Below are 18,567 nucleotides of genomic sequence, written 5' to 3' on the forward strand. Positions count from 1 at the left end.
CCCTTTGAGTCCCTCTGTCTGAGAGGAAGGGCAGGACCCCATTTCACTCAATCTACCAGTAACTCCAGCTGAAAGCCAGTGTTCTGATGTGAAAAGAATAGCACAAGACGCAATGGTGGGGAAGAGGTACTATCTCTTGTGGAGAAGGGGAGAGCAGGAGTACCTAATGGGAATAGGGTGATCAGATAGTAAGTGTGAAAAATTGGGACATGGGGCAGGGGTAATTGGCACCTATATAAGAAAAAGCCCCAAATATTGGGACTGTCCCTATAAAATGAGGACATCTGGTCACCCTAAATGGGAACTTAGTAGAGAAATCTTGATCCTATACACAGTTTCTTCTCATCTTTCACAGCATGGCAAAAACAAGATAAGAGGAGCAAAGTGAAAGGAGTCCAAACACCAAATGGGCTCAGGTAGGAGTCTTGGCAGTGAGCACAAACTATTTGGGACTGGGGGCACTCCGTATCCACCCTGGGGCTTCAGTCATTCTCCATCCCCTTAAAGCCTGCAAAAGCCTTTGGTGAGTGCCAGCTGCTTCGACTCTCCTTTCTCTCCCTCTCTCTCTTTCAAGGAGCCTAAGATAAGAAGTTTCAGAGTAGCAGCCGTGTTAGTCTGTATTCGCAAAAAGAAAAGGAGTACTTGTGGCACCTTAGAGACTAACAAATTTATTAGAGCATAAGCTTTCGTGAGCTAAATGCATCCGATGAAGTGAGCTGTAGCTCACGAAAGCTTATGCTCTAATAAATTTGTTAGTCTCTAAGGTGCCACAAGTACTCCTTTTCTTTTTAAGATAAGAAGGTGCTTTGGCCTCACAGCTTTTACTTCTGCCTCTTCTATCTCAAACTCCCTCAGCCTGATTGTTTTGTTTTCCCAGACAGGAATGCTGCTGGCATTTTGTTTCCCCAGCACCCCACTGATAACATTGACACTTACTCTCACAAACACAGAGGACTCTTCACCATGTGTGTCTGTACTGGCTGGGAGTTGGAAAGACACTTGCTATCTACAAGGAATTGCTTGCATCTGATGATAGAATTACCACTTTGTACAGAATTGGAGGGGGTAGCCTTTCTGGCCCTGAAGTTAACTCTGGCAGAGTCAGGGGTCAGAGAGACCTTGGCAAAGGCATGTACTCATAGCTTCAGTACTGAAAAATCACAATTCCCTTCTCCACCAGCCAGAGTGCTCATACTGTGGGGGTGACCTTACACCCACCTATCATTCTGTAATAGATGGGTTGTATGTGCATGCAACTGTTCTGTCCCAGATGGGAATGTTGGACCTGCTTATGTATATATCAGTTCCTTCTTATCTGACTTGAGGAAGCTGAGCCTTTATCTCATCTGCTGAGGGCCTGTGTGTTTGTAGTTAAAAGTTGTGTCTTGTATTTCCTGATTCTGCTTGCCTCACATTATACATGCTTTAGTCAAATACAGTGATTGGGCTCTGTCAGGGCTTACTTTCAGCCGGAGTCATCTGGAGTGGAGCTCCAGTAAATATTTTCAAACCTGCAGGAGCTCTAGCACCTCCTGCGGGGCTGAAAACCTGAGCCCTGGTTTGCCTTGTGGTGCAGAAACCTCAAGCCTTGGGGCGCCTCTCACAGGGCAGAATAAATTCTGAGAATTTAAGCCATGGGCTCAATATAGCAGTAATTTGATATAAATTCTCTGGCCTAGTTATACTAGATTATCCTTATGGTCTCTTCTGGCCTTAAAATCTTAAGAATCTGACAACAGGTGACTGACATTGAGAACCAAGATGAGGGGAGCAGGAGGGATGTCTGGGAAACCTGTGAGGGAACTAATGGGATTTGGGAAACAATTATTGTTGTTCTTGGACACCGGTCTGCTTTCTAGGCATTTTTTCTGGGGGGTGGGAGGGGAAGGAAGGCTGCATAGTATTTGTATATGTACCCAGTGTACTAGTTAGGCAAATATTTAAAGAACTCAGATTCATTAAGCTGCACATATTTTACCCTTTCCTCATAACTTGACCCACAAACGTGTTTTGTTGCCCTTCTCTGATCTCCCTCCAGTTTGTCATCTTTCTGGTAATGAAGTACCCAAAATGGCACACATCTAGAAGCTGTTGCCGTGGAGCTGATTAGAGCGAGATTGTGAATTCTCTACTCCAGGATACGACGCTCTGTATGCAGCCCAAAATTGGATTGACCTGCTTAGTTGCTGTGTCACTTTGCAAGGCCATGTCTAATTTGTTGTTCAGTCACCCATACATCTCTTTCAGCCATTCCTACTTTCCACGTTTCTCCTTCCCATATGTTACTCTTCCCCAGATGTACTAGCTGCATATTTTAAAACTCAATTTATTTAAGTATTTTCTACCTCTCTTTTACCTCTGTTCCCCCCATTGTATTATATTTCTCTAACCTAGTGTTTGCAACTCCTTTCATTGTAGTGTCATCGGCAAATTGTATATTCCTTGGGGTTATTGCTTTGTGTGTCAAGAGTCCCAAGTTCTATTGCTCTCTAATTTGTATTTTTTATTATTTGCCTTGTTGATTTGACTGTCTCTGTAGTGTCTCTCCATCAACTTTATGGTAGCAGGCATAGATTTACTTAACTGATGAATAACATATGCGATTACTTTGTAATGCTGGATGTTTGTCTTCTGAATGGCACCCTTGGCTATGGTACCCATTGGGAAGTCAGATCTCTGTGGGTGGACCCTTACACCTGCACAAAGACCAACTGAACTCCAGAGGTCTCTGCACCAGCACAGGGGTCTGCTTGCACCCATTTCACTGCAGGGCCGGGGCCGAGGTTCCTCCTGGTCTCAAAAGGGACTGGTTTCAGAGCAGCAGCCGTGTTAGTCTGTATTCGCAAAAAGAAAAGGAGTACTTGTGGCACCTTAGAGACTAACAGATTTATTTGAGCATAAGCTTTCGTGACCTACAGCTCACTTCATCGGATGCATTTGGTGGAAAATACAGTGGGAAGATTGATATACACACACAGAGAACATGAAATAATGAGTTTATCATACACACTGTAAGGAGAGTGATCACTTAAGATAAGCCATCACCAGCAGTGGGGGGGGAGGGGAGGAGGAAAACCTTTCATGGTGACAAGCAAGGTAGGCTATTTCCAGCAATTAACAAGAATATCTGAGGAACAGTGGGGGGTGGGGTGGGAGGGAGAAATAACATGGGGAAATAGTTTTACTTTGTGTAATGACTCATCCATTCCCAGTCTCTATTCAAGCCTAAATTAATTGTATCCAGTTTGCAAATTAATTCCAATTCAGCAGTCTCTCGTTGGAGTCTGTTTTTGAAGTTTTTTTGTTGAAGAATAGCCACTCTCAGGTCTGTAATCGAGTGACGAGAGAGATTGAAGTGTTCTCCGACTGGTTTTTGAATGTTATCATTCTTGACGTCTGATTTGTGTCCATTTATTCTTTTACGTAGAGACTGTCCAGTTTGACCAATGTACATGGCAGAGGGGCATTGCTGGCACATGATGGCATATATCACATTGGTAGATGCGCAGGTGAACAAGCCTCTAATAGTGTGGCTGATGTGATTAGGCCTATGATGGTGTCCCCTGAATAGATATGTGGACAGAGTTGGCAACAGGCTTTGTTGCAAGGATAGGTTCCTGGGTTAGTGGTTTTGTTGTGTGGTATGTGGTTGCTGGTGAGTATTTCAGATTGGGGGGCTGTCTATAAGCCAGGACTGGCCTGTTTCCCAAGATCTGTGAGAGTGATGGGTCATCCTTCAGGATAGGTTGTAGATCCTTGATGATGCGTTGGAGTGGTTTTAGTTGGGGGCTGAAGGTGATGGCTAGTGGCGTTCTGTTATTTTCTTTGTTGGGCCTGTCCTGTAGTAGGTGACTTCTGGATACTCTTCTGGCTCTGTCAATCTGTTTCTTCACTTCAGCAGGTGGGTATTGTAGTTGTAAGAATGCATGATAGAGATCTTGTAGGTGTTTGTCTCTGTCTGAGGGGTTGGAGCAAATGCGGTTATATCGTAGAGCTTGGCTGTAGACAATGGATCGTGTGGTGTGATCTGGATGAAAGCTAGAGGCAGGAAGGTATAATTGGAGGTCAGTAGGTTTCCGATATAGGGTGGTGTTTATGTGACCATCGCTTATTAGCACCATAGTGTCCAGGAAGGGGGTGTCTTGTGTGGACTGGTCCAAGCTGAGGTTGATGGTGAGATGGAAATTGTTGAAATCATGGTGGAATTCCTCAAGGGCTTCTTTTCCATGGGTCCAGATAATGAAGATGTCATCAGTGTAGCGCAAGTAGAGTAGGGGCATTAGGGGACGAGAGCTGAGGAAGCGTTGTTCTAAGCCAGCCATAAAAACGTTCGCATACTGTGGGGCCATGCGGGTACCCATCGCAGTGCCGCTGATTTGAAGATATCCATTGTCGTCCCCCCCCTCCCACTGTTCCTCTGATATTTTTGTTAACTGCTGGAATTAGCCTACCTGCTTGTCACCATGAAAGGTTTTCCTCCCTCCCCCCCTGCTGCTGGTGATGGCTCATCTTAAGTGATCACTCTCCTTACAGTGTGTATGATAAACCCATTGTTTCATGTTCTCTGTGTGTGTATATCAATCTCCCCTCTGTTTTTTCCACCAAATGCATCCGATGAAGTGAGCTGTAGCTCACGAAAGCTTATGCTCAAATAAATTTGTTCGTCTCTAAGGTGCCACAAGTCCTCCTTTTCTTTTTGCAAAAAGGACTAATTCTAAAATGACCATTAACCCTCTCCCCTCCTGCCCATAACAATTTAGACCTTTTCTCTTCTATCGTTTACTTAAACAGGAGCTAACAAAAACATGGGGTTTTAAAGGTCACCCAGAGGCTCCCAGAAGGGACGAGCCCCGCTGTACGATCAGTGATCGGCACCTGCCCGGGCCCTGCCAGCTGCCCACCCGCGGAGACGGGGAAAGACCCGGGGCGGGAAGGTGTCTGACACTCCCCTGTGCCGAGCCAATGGACGGGCGCTTCCTCCTCCTGCCTGCTCGGCCCCGGGGCCCTGCACGGCTGGCACCGGAGCGGCTCGGGATTGACGCGGACGCTGCGCCCAGGCCCTCCGCGGGACAGGGCCCGTGTTTGTCCTTCTCGGCTCGCCGTCGCCAGGCCGGCCCGGCTGCAGTGCGGCCTCCCGGCGGCAGGGAGCGCGGCCGCGAGGAAATGGGTGCGGGCTCGTCCTCGCGAGCGCAGCGGAGGAGCGGAGACGGCGACGCGCTCAGGTACCGCGGGGGCAGGGGTCAAAGGCCGCCCGCTCAGGGGGAGACAGCCAATAACATCCCCCGAGCCCCTGGCGGGTGCTGTGGGCGGCCCCGGCTCTGTCCTCACTGCCTGCCCCTGGCGGGTGGGCCGGGGGACCCTTCCCTTGCGGCCATCGGGCCGGGCGGGTGCGCGAGGCTCAGGCGGGCCGGGGTCCCCGGGACCCGCTTGGACGCTCCCAGAGCCGGGCTGGGCCCGCTGCCTTGGCCACATCCCGCCCTGGCGCTCCGCCTGCGAGAGGGAAGGTGGAGCCCGGCCGACCCTCCGCGGGACCGGGCGGGGTTTGGGGAGGGAAGGGGCGGGAAACGGGGCCGGTGTCGGGTGCGATCGAAGGGACTTTTCGCTTCCCAGCGAACGCGTCTCTCGTTCAAACAGCGAGGGCTGCGCTGAAGGGAGACACCCTGCTACCCCCCTTCCCCAGGATTTATTTGTTGGATGGTCCTTCCCTACCAGCTTTCCTCTGCCCGGCCCCAGGCGAGATGGGACTTGTTGTTGTTGTTTTTTTGGAGCCCGAAAACTCCCTCCCCGCCCTAGTAAATTGCATTTTCTCTCCTTTCAGGCCCAGTCAGGGTTGTACCCAAAGTGATGGGAATTAGGTTTGAGATTTGCTAAGACCAAGTGTTTGGCTGAATCTGGCTTTGGAAAATAATTTTGGCCCCTTTCCATCACCCATCCAAGGAAACAAGTTTGTGACCTGCTGAGGATTATTGTAGAAAGGGGGCTTTGTGCCTTTTTTTCTTTCTTTCTTTCCTGCTTTATGATGGAGAAAGAGGCCTGAAAGAAGGTTTAACCTGTTTTAAAATAAAAATAGGGGGTGAAGTGGGGGAAGGCTTTGCTTATTTTCTTAACCTTGGAAATGGAAGGCCTGGTCTACATGTAAAATTTAGATTAACCTAGCTACTTCTAGGTACAGAAAGGGGTAACAAAAATTACTGGGGTTATGGAACAACTTCCATAGAAGGAGAGATTTAAAAAGACTGGGGCTATTCAGTTTAGGAATGAGACAGAAGGGGATATGATAGAGGTCTATAAAATCGTAAATGGTGTGAGAGAGAATAAGGAAGTGTTATTTACCCCTTCACATACCACAAAAACCAGGGATCACCTGATGAAATTAACAGGCAGCAGGTTTAAAACAAACATAAGGAAATATTTCCTCACACAGTACTGTCAACCCATGAAACTCATTGCCAGGGGATGTTGTGAAGGCCAAAAGTATAACTGGATTAGGTCTACCAGTGACTATTAGCCAATGGTCAGGTATGTAACCCCATGCTCCAGTTGTCCCTAAACCTCCAGAAAGTAGGACTGGACAACGGGATGGATCACTCAATAATTGCTCTGTTATTTTTATTCCCTCTGAAGTGCAAGTGTCAGAAGACAGGATGCTAGGCGAGATGGACCAGTTATTTGGCCCAGTATAGATGTCTTATGTCCCTCAGAGGTGTGAAAAATTCACACCCCTGAGAGATGTGGTTAAGCCAGCCTAAGTTCTAGACAGCTAGATACCACTAGGTTGCTGGAAGAAATCTTCTGTCGACCTAGTTGCTGCTTCTCGAGGGGGCAAATTTACTACAACAATGGAAAAACCCCTCCTGTCGCTGTAGCAAGTGCTTACACTACTGCAGCACTTGTTTTGACACTACAGCGCTTGTAGTGCAAACATATCTTCAGGCTCATTGGGGCATGTCTACCCTTAATGCGCTGCAGTGGCGCAGCTGGTAGTGCATGTGGTGAAGATACTCTATGCTAACAGAAGAGAGCTCTCTCATCGGCACAAATTCTCACCTCCACAAGCGGCAGAAACTATGTTGGCAGGAGAGCTTCTCTCCTTACGATAATATTCACACCTCCTGAGCAACATAAGTTTTGACGACTTAGGCTGTTGTGTAGATATAGCTGTAGTCTAGTTTTCCTGGTTTGCTGCGGAGGGCTCAAAGTCTACAAAATTTCAATTAGTTCTTGATGTAGAATCATAGAAGATTAAGGTTGGAAGAGACTTCAGGAGGTCATCTAGTCCAACCAACTGTTCAAAGCAGGACCAATCACCAACTAAATCATCCCAGCCAGAGCTTTGTCAATCCGGGCCTTAAAAACCTCTAAGGATGGAGATTCCACCACCTCCCTAAGTAACGCATTCCAGTGCTTCACCACCCTCCTAGTGAAATAGTGTTTCCTAATATCCAACCTAGACTACCCCCGCTTCAACTTGAGACCATTGCTCCTTGTTATGTCATCTGCCACCACTGAGAACAGCCTAACTCCATCCTCTTTGGAACTCTCCTTCAAGTAGTTGAAGGCTACTATCAAATCCCCCCTCACTCTTCTCTTCTGCAGACTAAACAAGCTCAGTTCCCTCAGCCTTTCCTCGTAAGTCATGTGCCCCAGCCCCCTGATCGTTTTTGTTGCCCTCTGCTGAACTCTCTGCAATTTGTCCACATCCTTTTCATAGTGGGGGCCCAAAACTGGATGCAGTACTCCAGATGTGGCCTCACCAGTGCCGAATAGAGGGGAATAATCACTTCACTCAATCTGCTGGCAATGTTTCTACTAATGCAGCCCAATGTGCTGTTAGCCTTCTGAGCAACAAGGACACACTGCTGACTCATATCCATCTTCTCATCCACTGTAATCCCCAGGTCTTTTTCTGCAGATCTGCTGCTTAGCCAGTCAGTCCCCAGCCGTGCATGGGATTCTTCTGTCCTAAGTGCAGGACTCTGCCCTTATCCTTGTTGAACCTCATCAGATTTCTTTTGGCCCAATCCTCCAATTTGTCTAGATCACTCTGGACCCTATCCCTACCCTCCAGCGTATCTACCTCTCCCCAACAGCTTACTGTCATCTGCGAACTTGCTGAGGGCGCAATCTATCCCATCATCCAGATCATTAACAAAGATATTGAACAAAACTGGCCCCAGGACCGACCCCCTGGGGTACTCTGCTTGATACTGGCTGCCAACTAGACATCGAGTCATTGATCACTACCCATTGAGCCCGACAATCTAGCCAGCTTTCTATCCACCTTATAGTCCATTCATCCTATCCATACTTTTTTAAATAGGCACTAACAAAAACAAAAACCCAGTGTTTAAAACAATGACTAAAATGCCCTTTCCCTCAATTACTGCAGCTTTCACTCTTTTACTTGTTGTAACGTCATGTTGTCATGTTTCACTAGTTCTCCAGTTGTCAACCTTATCATGATGCACTGGACTGGAATTGCTAATATAAAAGAACCCTTTTCATAACAAAACATTTCCAGGCCCCTGTACATATCAGTAAGAGGCAAAAAATGAGCACAAGTTCAGTCTTTTTTTCTTTTGTAGGTAATCTTTAAATTCCCTTGGCAGTTTCAATTGGAATAGGATTCTCTTCTGCTTCCTGTTCTGAAGTGTTGCATAATATTGCTGCGTGCTGTTAAAGAACCACTGTTTTCCACTCCAGGCATAGTCACATAGCGGTCATTGGCAGAGTTGTACAAATAACTGACTTTTCAGTTCTTTGGCCATTCCAAAAAATCCAGGGGAGAGGGATTTGTTGTGGGTTGACCCAAAACAAAAAAAATCTAATTTTTTAGTGAACCAAAAAGTTGGGGGGAAATGTCGTTTTGGGTCAAACAAAATGTTTTCAATATTTTTTATTTTTTATAAAATTGAAGTGAATTTAGAAACAAAAAGTTGTTTTGAATTGAAACATCAAAATGTTTCATTTCAAAAATGTCAAAACAATGTTTTGATTTGTTGTGGATTTGGTGGGGGTGGGGATTTTGACCAAAACAATCTGACACAAATTCATTAGATGTTTCAAAGACTCATGGAAGATTAGAGTTGGAAGAGACCCCAGGAGGTCATCTAGTCCAACCCCCTACTCAAAGCAAGACCAACCCCAACTAAATCATCCCAGCCAGGGTTGTGTTAAACCGGACCTTAAAAACCTCTAAGGATGGAGTTTCCTCCACCTCCCTAGGTTTCCATCAACCTGAATCTACAATTTTCAGCAAAAAAAAGTTTCACATGAAAAATTACATCTGGCTATAGTCATGGTTGAAGTTAATCCTGCGTGTGGCTTACCTATTTCACGGGGATAAGGGGAAGGCAGTAAAGTGTAATAAATGTTTGTAAAAAATTGTTTGAGATCCTCATAACAAGAGACCTGCAGTGTGGTAAGGAGTTTATTATTAAAAAAGGAGGAATCTTCCTTTCATATCTCAAGCTGTGTTTGATTTAGTTGTGTGCCTAACTCATTCTCTTTCCTGTTTTCTCCCCTAGGAGCTCCTGGCTGTTGCACTTGGCTCCTAAGAGAAAATGGAACAGATCCTGGCTGATCTGTGTGGTACCAGGCCGGAAGACCCACTTCCTGTGTGGGTCCATGGTAGTGTTGGTCACTGCTTTAACCAGCTGATCTTGAATGTTGTCCCTCACGCAATCCTTGCTTTAGTAAGCGCCTGCTACCTCGGCACTCCAAGGTACGGTAGCCATCTGTGTCTCTTCTTCATTGTAATGAAGAATGTGGGAAAAGGCTCCTGAATGGTGGAAATCATTTCTCTCTGTGCCACGTGGCAGCTGCCTGCAGGAAACATTCACAGTCTTGTGTTTACTCCCTTTTGGGAGGAGTGCTGGAGCATATGCAGAGTGAAAAGCACTATTAGGTCCTGTTTAGTCCATCCGTATCTCTCAGGGCCAGTGTAGAATCTAGCCCTATAGTTTATTCCCCAGGGTTTTGTCCAGTTCAGTTTCAGATATTCCAATCAATGGAGATTCCACCGTTTCCCTTGGGGAGATGATGCCCAAGTCTAATTGTCGGTAATATTTCCTGATATTCAGCTGACATATTCCCTTTTGAAAAAGTTATATTTATCCTGTGTTTGTGTTTTGTTGCATTACATACCATAGCTAAGCCAGTTGTATTTCTTTTCTCCTTCCTCTTAGTTCAGTGGTTCTCAAACTTTTGTACTGGTGACCCCTTTCACACAGCAAGCCTCTGAGTGCGACCCCCCCCCATAAATTAAAAACACTTTTTTAATATATTTAACAGTATTATAAATGCTGGAGGTGAAGCAGGGTTTGGGGTGTAGGCTGACAGCTAGCGACCCCCCATGTAATAACCTCGTGACCCCCTCAATCCCCAGTCTGAGAACCCCTGTCCTAGTTATACCTTAGGTACCACCGTAAACAATTCCTCCTGCTCCTTTCATAATTGTAGGTGGTTATCATGTCCCTCCTGAATCATTTCTTAGCCAACCACATATATTCTCTGTATCTCACTCCCTCCAGTCCCTTAGGTTGTATTATTTTTTAAAACAAGAAAAGTCCTACATGTTGCTGGGTTCTAAATTAACTATAACCTCTCGAGAAAGATCTGTTCATCATTGTGGACAGCTCAGTGAAAACATCTGCTCAATTTGCAATGATAGATTGTTAAACAAATACATTCTTAATTCTGTATAAGGTATTGGGTAGAGAAAAATATTATAATGCCATTACATTAATCAGTTTCCTCACCTGGAAGTACTGTATATAGCTGCTTTCGCTATATCTCAAAAAAGATTGAGTAGAAATAGAGGGAGTTCAGAGACTAGTGATCAGATGGTTTAGAGGCCTGAAAAAAACTTCTGTATGAAAAGAGATTGAAATTATTTAGGTTAGAGGGGATATAAATACAACATGGCATTGAGAGAATATACAAAGTAATAAATGGTGTACAGAAATTATATTATGGTTTCCTATTTACTCTTTCTCATAATTCACAAACAAGAGAATGGTCAATGAAATTGAAAAGCCACAAATATATTACTGATAAGGAACTTGTTATGCGGTGGATAATTAGCCAGTGAAATTCTTTGCCACAAGACATCACTGAGGTCAAAAGTTTAGGAGGAATCAAAAAAGGATCAGACATTTGTATGAAGAACATGAACATCCAGAGTTATGTTAGAGAGGATAAAAATATATTTTTAGCAGGGATTTAAACCGTCCTGGTTCAGGACCTAATTCAACCACCAAGTATCACAGGTTAGGAAGAAATTTCCCCATAAATGTCAACTGTGGAGTTTCTTGCATCTTTCTTTGAGGTATGTGCTTCTGGCCACTGTCAGAGACAAGATACTAGAGTATATTGACACATGATCTGATCAGGTGTGGCAATTTTTATCTTCCTAAAAATCTCTGAATGGGACACAGAGCCTGTCACCCTCTGTATGGGTGAGAACTAGGGGTGACTGGGTAGTTGTGGGAAGAGAAGGGGAGGAGCGAGTCAGAGATGATGGAATGGTAGCTGGCTCCACTCTGAAGCTTTCACCACCTTTCTCTCCACTAGATCTCCTGACTCAGGGGCTTCCCACAGACCTGGCTGGAAATGCAGAATTGCTGCCTCCTTCGTACTCACTGTCCTCCCCATCCTTGATATAATCTCAGCAGCCATTACTCAGAAGGAGTTGGGTACCCTGTATCTGGTAGTGCTGGCAAGTGGCATTGCTCTGCTGGCATGGCTCACTCATAGCCTGGGACTCCTCATGCTTTACAGGTCCACATATGGCTCCTCCCGTGGCCCTGCAGCCATGGTGCTCCTAGCCCTCTTCCCTGTCCCTGCCCTTATCATCACACTGGTATGGTACTGCCAGAATGGGGTGGCCTGGCCCCACCTCCATGCTGCTCACATCTGCAGACTCTCCATCCTCTGCCTGCAGTTGGTCTCTCTACTTATCTATGTGATTGGGTATATTACTCCTGTTGCCAGCAGGCAAGTTTTTTGCTCCATTAATGACTCCTGGCAGCGTGAACCTCTCATCACAGAGTCAGGGATCCCAGCGCATAACTGGCAGGGAGTGGCAGAGGATGGTGAAAGCTGGCTCTCGCGCTTCTCTTATGCTTGGATGAACCCTCTTATGAAGCGTGGCTATCAGTGGATACTGAATCGGCCACAGGATGTCTATCTGCTACCTCGACGGCTCCAGGCTGCCAGGGTCCATGACCATTTCTACTCCTGCTGGCAGGAAAAGGCAGCTCTCATCCAAGAGGAGCAAGATACAATGTCCTCCACTAGCCCAATTGTCACCAAAAGTGATGGTAGTGGAGATATCTCCCCCTCTTCAGGGAGCCGCTGTGATGCCCAGCAGGCTGTGCAACTCCTCTCAGTGCTGCATGCAGCCTTCGGACTCCGCTACTACTCCCTAGGGCTCCTCAAACTGGCTGGCAGCCTGTTGGGTTTCTCAGGTCCCCTGCTCTTGAACCTGCTGGTTGGCTTCATGGAGTCGCACCAGGAGCCTCTGAGCCATGGCATGCTGTATGCCCTTGGCCTCTTTGCTAGTTCCTTCCTGGGTGCTCTGTTGCGGAACCAGTTCAGCTATGAGGTGAATAAGGTGATGCTGATGGTGCGTGCGGCAGTCATCTCTGCCATCTATCGCAAGGCTGTGCGGGTTAGCGGCAGCAGTCTGTCTGGCTTCACTATGGGCGAGATTGTCAACTTCATGAGCACAGACACCGATCGGCTGGTCAACTTCTGTGTCAGCTTCCATGAGGTGTGGAGTCTCCCTTTCCAGTTTGCCATCACCCTCTACCTCCTCTACCAGCAGGTGGGGGTGGCCTTCCTGGGAGGCCTGGCCCTGGCCCTGCTGCTTCTGCCTGTCAACAAGGTCATAGCAAACCGTATCATGGAGAACAACAAGGAGATGCTGAAGCACAAAGACACACGAGTTAAGGTGAGGCAGCCTTTGGGTTCATTGCTGCATTTTCTTCCTGGTCATTCTTAGAACTTTGGCTACATATTGTGAAACCCATTTAATGAGCCGGGACCTTGAAAACCCTGATGGGAGTGCAGAAAGGTGAGATACCTGAGGAGTTCAGTGCAAAGCAATGTCATTGTGATTCCACCTAGAGGGAAGTTGTTCTGTAATATCATTCTCAGGAGTTCCATTGCCTCCCTGGCATGTTCAGTCTCTCCAATAGATCCCTGTCCTGTGAGTAGCAGTTACTGTGGAACCCAGGGCCCATTCCTTTGAGACACTCCCATCCCATCTTCCCGCTGATGCCTTTTAATTCTGGGACCCCTGCCCACTGCTGGTTCAAAGTGCATGCATGCGTTCACCTTTGTATAGTGGGTTTGTACCTCTCTGATTTAGCACCCTCAGAGTCAGTGTCATCCACTTTCTCGCTTCTGCCATATGAGCATCTCCACCACTGACTCTTCCCTCTTGGGATTACTATCAAAGTGTCCTGGGCTCCAGAGTGATAGGATTTTATGGTAATGTTTTAATTTAGCATTTGCAATGGCAACAGAGTTCTCTCCAGCCCTTCCAATCCTTTGGCAACTCTCAACCCATATTTTGGAAGCATAGAAACTTAAGTCTCACTTCCATACGCACAGCAAATCTGTAGGAGCTTTTGCAATATGTTCCTGAAGGAAGTTATATCTGGTTTATATTTCCCCCAGTGTGCACGGTAGTCTTCTCTAGATAAGTCGGGACTGCTCTGCAGGATGAACCTTATGTGAGGAGCCAGTTGTTTTGCTCAGACATTAAATATTCAGTGTTTAGTTTTTTACTGAACACCACAGAGCTCAAATAGGAGGGGGTAGCATCAGGGAAGAGGGGTCAGACCTCCTGACTGCTGCCACTGCCACATATGGACATGTCCTAGTCCTAGCCTCTTGTTTCTCCATCATTTGTCCCCTCTTTGTCAGATCTGTCTGGCTAGTGTCTAGTGTGACATGGCTCTGGGACTGTTCTGTTCTGCTTGCTTCTCTGACACAGCTAATGACAGAGTTCCTGTGTGGCATGCGAGTGATCAAATTTTACACCTGGGAGCAGCACTTCGGTGCCCGGATAAATGCCTGCCGAGCCAAGGAGCTGAAAAAGCTGCGAGCCATCAAGTACCTGGATGCCGTGTGCGTGTACCTGTGGGCAGCATTGCCAGTAGTCGTCTCCATTGTCATCTTCATCACCTATGTCCTGCTGGGGCACCAACTCACTGCCACCAAGGTGAATGACAGGGGAGACCTGTGCAACCCCATCTGCTCAGACTGATGTGTGAGGTGGGAAGGGAATTTTAAGAACCATTCTAAGGATAATGACAGTGGGGCACCTCTCTCGCATGGGGTTGCATTTCTCTGGAATGTCCCCTGGAGACAGAGCTCAGCCCGTCGTGCTGAGTGCAGCTGTAGCCACCCTGAGAATAGAGCTCAGTACCCTTCTGTGAGTCATGACCTTCCCACAGATGCAAGGACATCTGTCCATGCTGTCTTCCCCTTCCCCATGATGGTCTCTAATCTGTGAAACTCTTCTTTGTGTGTGTAAGGTGGGTGCCAAAGGGTCACTATCCCCCGATTCTTTATTGTCTCCCTCTCTGACACAGGTATTTACAGCCTTGGCACTTGTTGGGATGCTGATTCTTCCCCTCAATAACTTCCCTTGGGTGTTGAATGGAATCTTGGATGCCAAAGTGTCCCTGGATCGCATCCAGTGTTTCCTCGAGCTCTCTGACCAGGACTTGCATGCTTATTACACCACTGGTATGGAGACAGGAGATGGGACACAAGCAGGAATGGGTGCTGTAGGCTTCTGTGTGGAATTTCCATGTGTGGGGTGGGAAGAAAATGGAGAAGTCTGAACACAGAAGGTGCTTGGGGTGTATAGGTCACAAGCCTATAGGAAACGGGCTCACTGGCCCTAATGCGGTTAGGTAACTGCTCCACCTCCTCTGAACTCCCTAGAGTGCTGAGCAGTGAGCTATGCTTCCTTCAGTCAGTCTGAGGTGAGCACACACCGTGGACCTGTGGAAATGTCCCCAGGAGAGGACAGAGCAATAGCATTACTCTCCACCAGCCCCAAACAGACCATGCCTGTGCCTGCTGATTCCAGCCTTTGTATATTCCTAAAGCAAAGGCTGCTTGCTCATTTCTCCAAAATTTCCCTTGACACTAAGCCATCAGCCCTATTGGCTTTGTTTGGCAGAATGGGTGGAACCTCTGCACTCCCCTCTACCATATTTCCCTTCTCCCCCCACCCACCCACTCCCTGTTGCCAGCTCCCTGCTGTTCCTTCCACCTTCAGACATAGGGAGTCCAGTTTGTTCTTGGAATGACTCCATGGGAGTCACTGGGTCTCCATTTGCTTCCTACAGGGATTCAGAGATAGGTGGAAGAGAGAAAGAAGGAAGGATTTTAAGGTGAGGTTACAACAGGGAAGTGTCTCACAGTGGCCTTGTACAGCTGCGGGGAGTGTGTCAGAGCTGTGTTCTATCCTTGCCTACTCTGTTTGGGAGTGGAGCTGATGGTACTACCAGCATCTGACATTGTCTGGGTTGCCTTCTCTCAGAAACATACTGCAGGAGTGACTGAGCCTAGCTTAGTGTCTCCCCTGCACTTTCTGATCCTTGAGGATTAATGCAGTGGCTGTGCTTCTTCTCTTTTGCCAGATGGCCCCACAGACCCATCTTCTGCACTGGAAATGCATCACTCCACCTTCTCCTGGTCACCGACCAGGGAGGAGAGCACCAAGCAGCACCTGTCCAGAGGGACTCTGCAGATCTTCATTCAGGACCTGGCAGTGGCAAAGGTGAATGGGGGTGCAGGGAATATGGAAGAGGAAGCCATCACCAGAAGGACCAAGTGTTAATGCAATAAATCTTCTGCTGCTTGTTTCCCTCTGCAGGGGGCGCTGGTTGGAGTTGTTGGGAAGGTTGGCTGTGGGAAGAGCTCTCTGCTTGCAGCAATCACTGGAGAACTCAACAGGTAGATAGCCAAAAGACACCTCTCTCCCCTTGTCCCACCTTCCAGCACCTCTGCTACAGGGGATTTTCCATGGGTAGACCCATTTGCCAGGCACACTTTCCCCATGTTATTTCTTCTCCTTTCCTTTTCTGCCTCTCTCCCCTACCCGGCTCTGGGGTGTTTGCAGACTTGGAGGGCAAGTGTATGTCTGGGATCTGGAGCGAGGATTTGGCCTGGCCACGCAGGAGCCCTGGATCCAGTTTACCACTGTCCGTGAGAATATCCTCTTTGGGAGGGACTATGATGCCAGGCTCTACCACGAGGTGCTTGAGGGCTGTGCGCTTTCCGATGATCTGAATGTGAGTGCCCTGTGATGAAAACATCCCACTGGCTTCCCTGTGCCCTGCCCTGAATCTCAGCCTGAACCTTAACTTCTCCATCAGGGCACAGAAGCTATTTCTCCAGCATCTCCCTCCTTCCTAAGCCAAATGTGCCGTGTGTCTCACACAGCTTAGCTGTTTGTTCATTTTCATTACTGGTCCCTGACATTGAGTCACTTCCCTTCCCTTGGGCAGAGGCTCATGTGTGAGGTTGGCTTGGCAACACTTTGTACTGTTTCCTCTAAGATTTGTCCTGAGGAGCAGAAAGCTCTGAATCCCAAGAAACAGAGAGGTTGTTCAGGGCTGCCTGAGTACTCCCATAAATAAGCAGTCAGGTTCTGGCTACAGGGAAACTTATCAGAAGCCAGTGCTTTGTTTTAGCAGAAAGTCCTTCCCCAGGATCTGGTGGAGCCACACAGGATGAGAAGAGGCCTGAATTTGTGTCCTCTGTGTGGGACTGCTGGTAGTAGCAAGGCAGCAGCCCCAGATGTCCCAAGGAACTGCAAAGCAAACTCCTTTTGGGAGATGAGGCAGCAACAAATCTCTCAGCAGGTCTGATGATGCTCCACGCCTCAACCCTAAAGAGAACTGGAAGGAAAGAATTGCTCATCTAGGTTGATTCAAGCCCTCACCCTTCTCCAATCAGTAATCCCATCCAAGAAGCACATTAGAAACATTAGCTGATGAACTCTCCTACAATACCCAGGAGGGAGGAATTGTTGTCCTTCCATTGCACAAACAGGGAAGCAGAAACATGAGACTTATGGTCTGATTTTTCCAAGATGCTGAGTTCTGGCAGCTCCCTTTGATTTTAGCAGGAGTTGTGGGTGCTCAGAGTTTCTGAAAATCAGGCCACTTGTGTCTTGTCCAAAGTCTCATAGTGAGTTATTGTCAGAGCCAGGAATAGAACTCAGGAGTCCTGGTTCTGCATCCCCTATGTCATGCTGTCTCTGTGAAGCAACTTTTTAAATGGATTATCTTGTGTGTTTCATTTCTAGATCTTACCAGCAGGTGACCAGACGGAGGTAGGTGAGAATGGAGTGACCCTCAGTGGGGGACAGAAGGCTCGAATCGCCCTTGCTAGAGCCGTTTATCAGGTAAATAGGAGAGTGTTCCTACAGAGGGCCAGTTGCTGCAAGTGCATTGTCCAAGAGCCAAGGCTGGGCTAGAGAAGCAGGAAGCGTCCAACAGCCAGAGCTCCTGATGCACATCCTCCAGCTCTTCATGTTCGAGCAGGCTGGCGGTAAAGGAGCTGGGAACTGCCCCAAGCCAATGCACTTGCACCTTTCTCTACAACACCACCTGCTGGGGAAAGCTGGCACTGATGGAACTGGGAGATGTATCACTGTCTCTTCTTCCTCAGGAGAAGGAGATTTATCTTCTTGATGATCCACTGGCAGCTGTTGATGCTGATGTAGCCAATCACCTTATGCAGAAATGTATTCTGGGAGTTCTCAAACACAAGACCAGGATTCTTTGCACACACAGGACGGAGTTTTTAGAGAAGGCTGACACCTTGCTGCTCATGGACAATGGCAGAATAGTCAAGATAGGTACAGTGGCACACCTGCTTTTGTTTCAGTCTGTGTACCAGAGGGCTAAGAATTCTGTCCCAGCCTTATCAGACAGACAGATGGGCTGTGAGTTCGGATGGAAAATGGCCATAGAGGATCAAAGAAGACAGCTGCAAAGAGGCTGGGGTAAATTAGTGGGAGCCCAGGGGAAGAGGAACACTGGATACGCTGTGAGAACTGGGACATGGTGAATGTACAGGAGTATGGATAAAACAGACTCTGAAGAGATGGGTTTGGGATAAGACACAGTGTAGGGACAGGAAGCTGTGGAGCAGTGGTTGTAGGGTTGCGGGTGCTGAATGGAGGAATAGGAGGGCAGAAGTAGAAGTAAATTGGGCTGTCTTGTACCAAATAGCTAGCTGAACTTCCGCAGCTAGCATACGGTCCTTCGGATCTCTGCAGTGTATAAAGCGCTCATGCTCTCTCTCTTTCCAGGGACCCCATCTGAAATCCTCCCACTGGTGGAAGCCACCCCCAAGGTCAATGAGAATAAGAGGAGGCAGAATAAAGGTCAATATATGGCAGTTTAAGGGGCTTTGGTGAGGATGGGTGGGGTCACTGTGGCTCAGGATAAATATCCATGCGTAACCGCCTACTGCCACTATCTGACCTCCAAGCAGGAGTTCAAGACAACTGCACTAATGGGACAG

General features: G+C 47.5%; 1 protein-coding gene across 5 annotated transcripts in view; it reads left to right on the plus strand.

The window, feature by feature from the left end:
• The first annotated feature begins 208 nt into the window (after positions 1-208).
• ABCC10 (ATP binding cassette subfamily C member 10) overlaps positions 209-18,567 on the plus strand; it is a 29,732-nt gene continuing 11,373 nt past the window's right edge. Inside the window, exons 1-11 of one of the 5 annotated variants that reach the window (XM_043511546.1) lie at positions 209-523; positions 9,528-9,724; positions 11,575-12,955; positions 14,006-14,233; positions 14,607-14,763; positions 15,669-15,808; positions 15,905-15,984; positions 16,151-16,322; positions 17,342-17,440; positions 17,707-17,896; positions 18,353-18,427. In XM_043511546.1, coding sequence (XP_043367481.1) covers positions 9,564-9,724; positions 11,575-12,955; positions 14,006-14,233; positions 14,607-14,763; positions 15,669-15,808; positions 15,905-15,984; positions 16,151-16,322; positions 17,342-17,440; positions 17,707-17,896; positions 18,353-18,427 — 2,683 coding nt within the window. In that variant the 5' untranslated portion in view covers positions 209-523; positions 9,528-9,563. Of the gene's footprint in view, positions 524-4,999; positions 5,223-5,319; positions 5,505-5,568; positions 6,520-8,240; positions 9,422-9,527; positions 9,725-11,574; positions 12,956-14,005; positions 14,234-14,606; positions 14,764-15,668; positions 15,809-15,904; positions 15,985-16,150; positions 16,323-17,341; positions 17,441-17,706; positions 17,897-18,352; positions 18,428-18,567 lie in introns of those variants that run through there. The other 4 variants (XM_038395412.2, XM_038395414.2, XM_038395415.2 and 1 more) reach the window with 4 other exon arrangements.

The sequence above is a fragment of the Dermochelys coriacea genome, chromosome 3 (assembly GCF_009764565.3).
Source record: "Dermochelys coriacea isolate rDerCor1 chromosome 3, rDerCor1.pri.v4, whole genome shotgun sequence".
Taxonomy (NCBI): Eukaryota; Metazoa; Chordata; order Testudines; family Dermochelyidae; genus Dermochelys; species Dermochelys coriacea.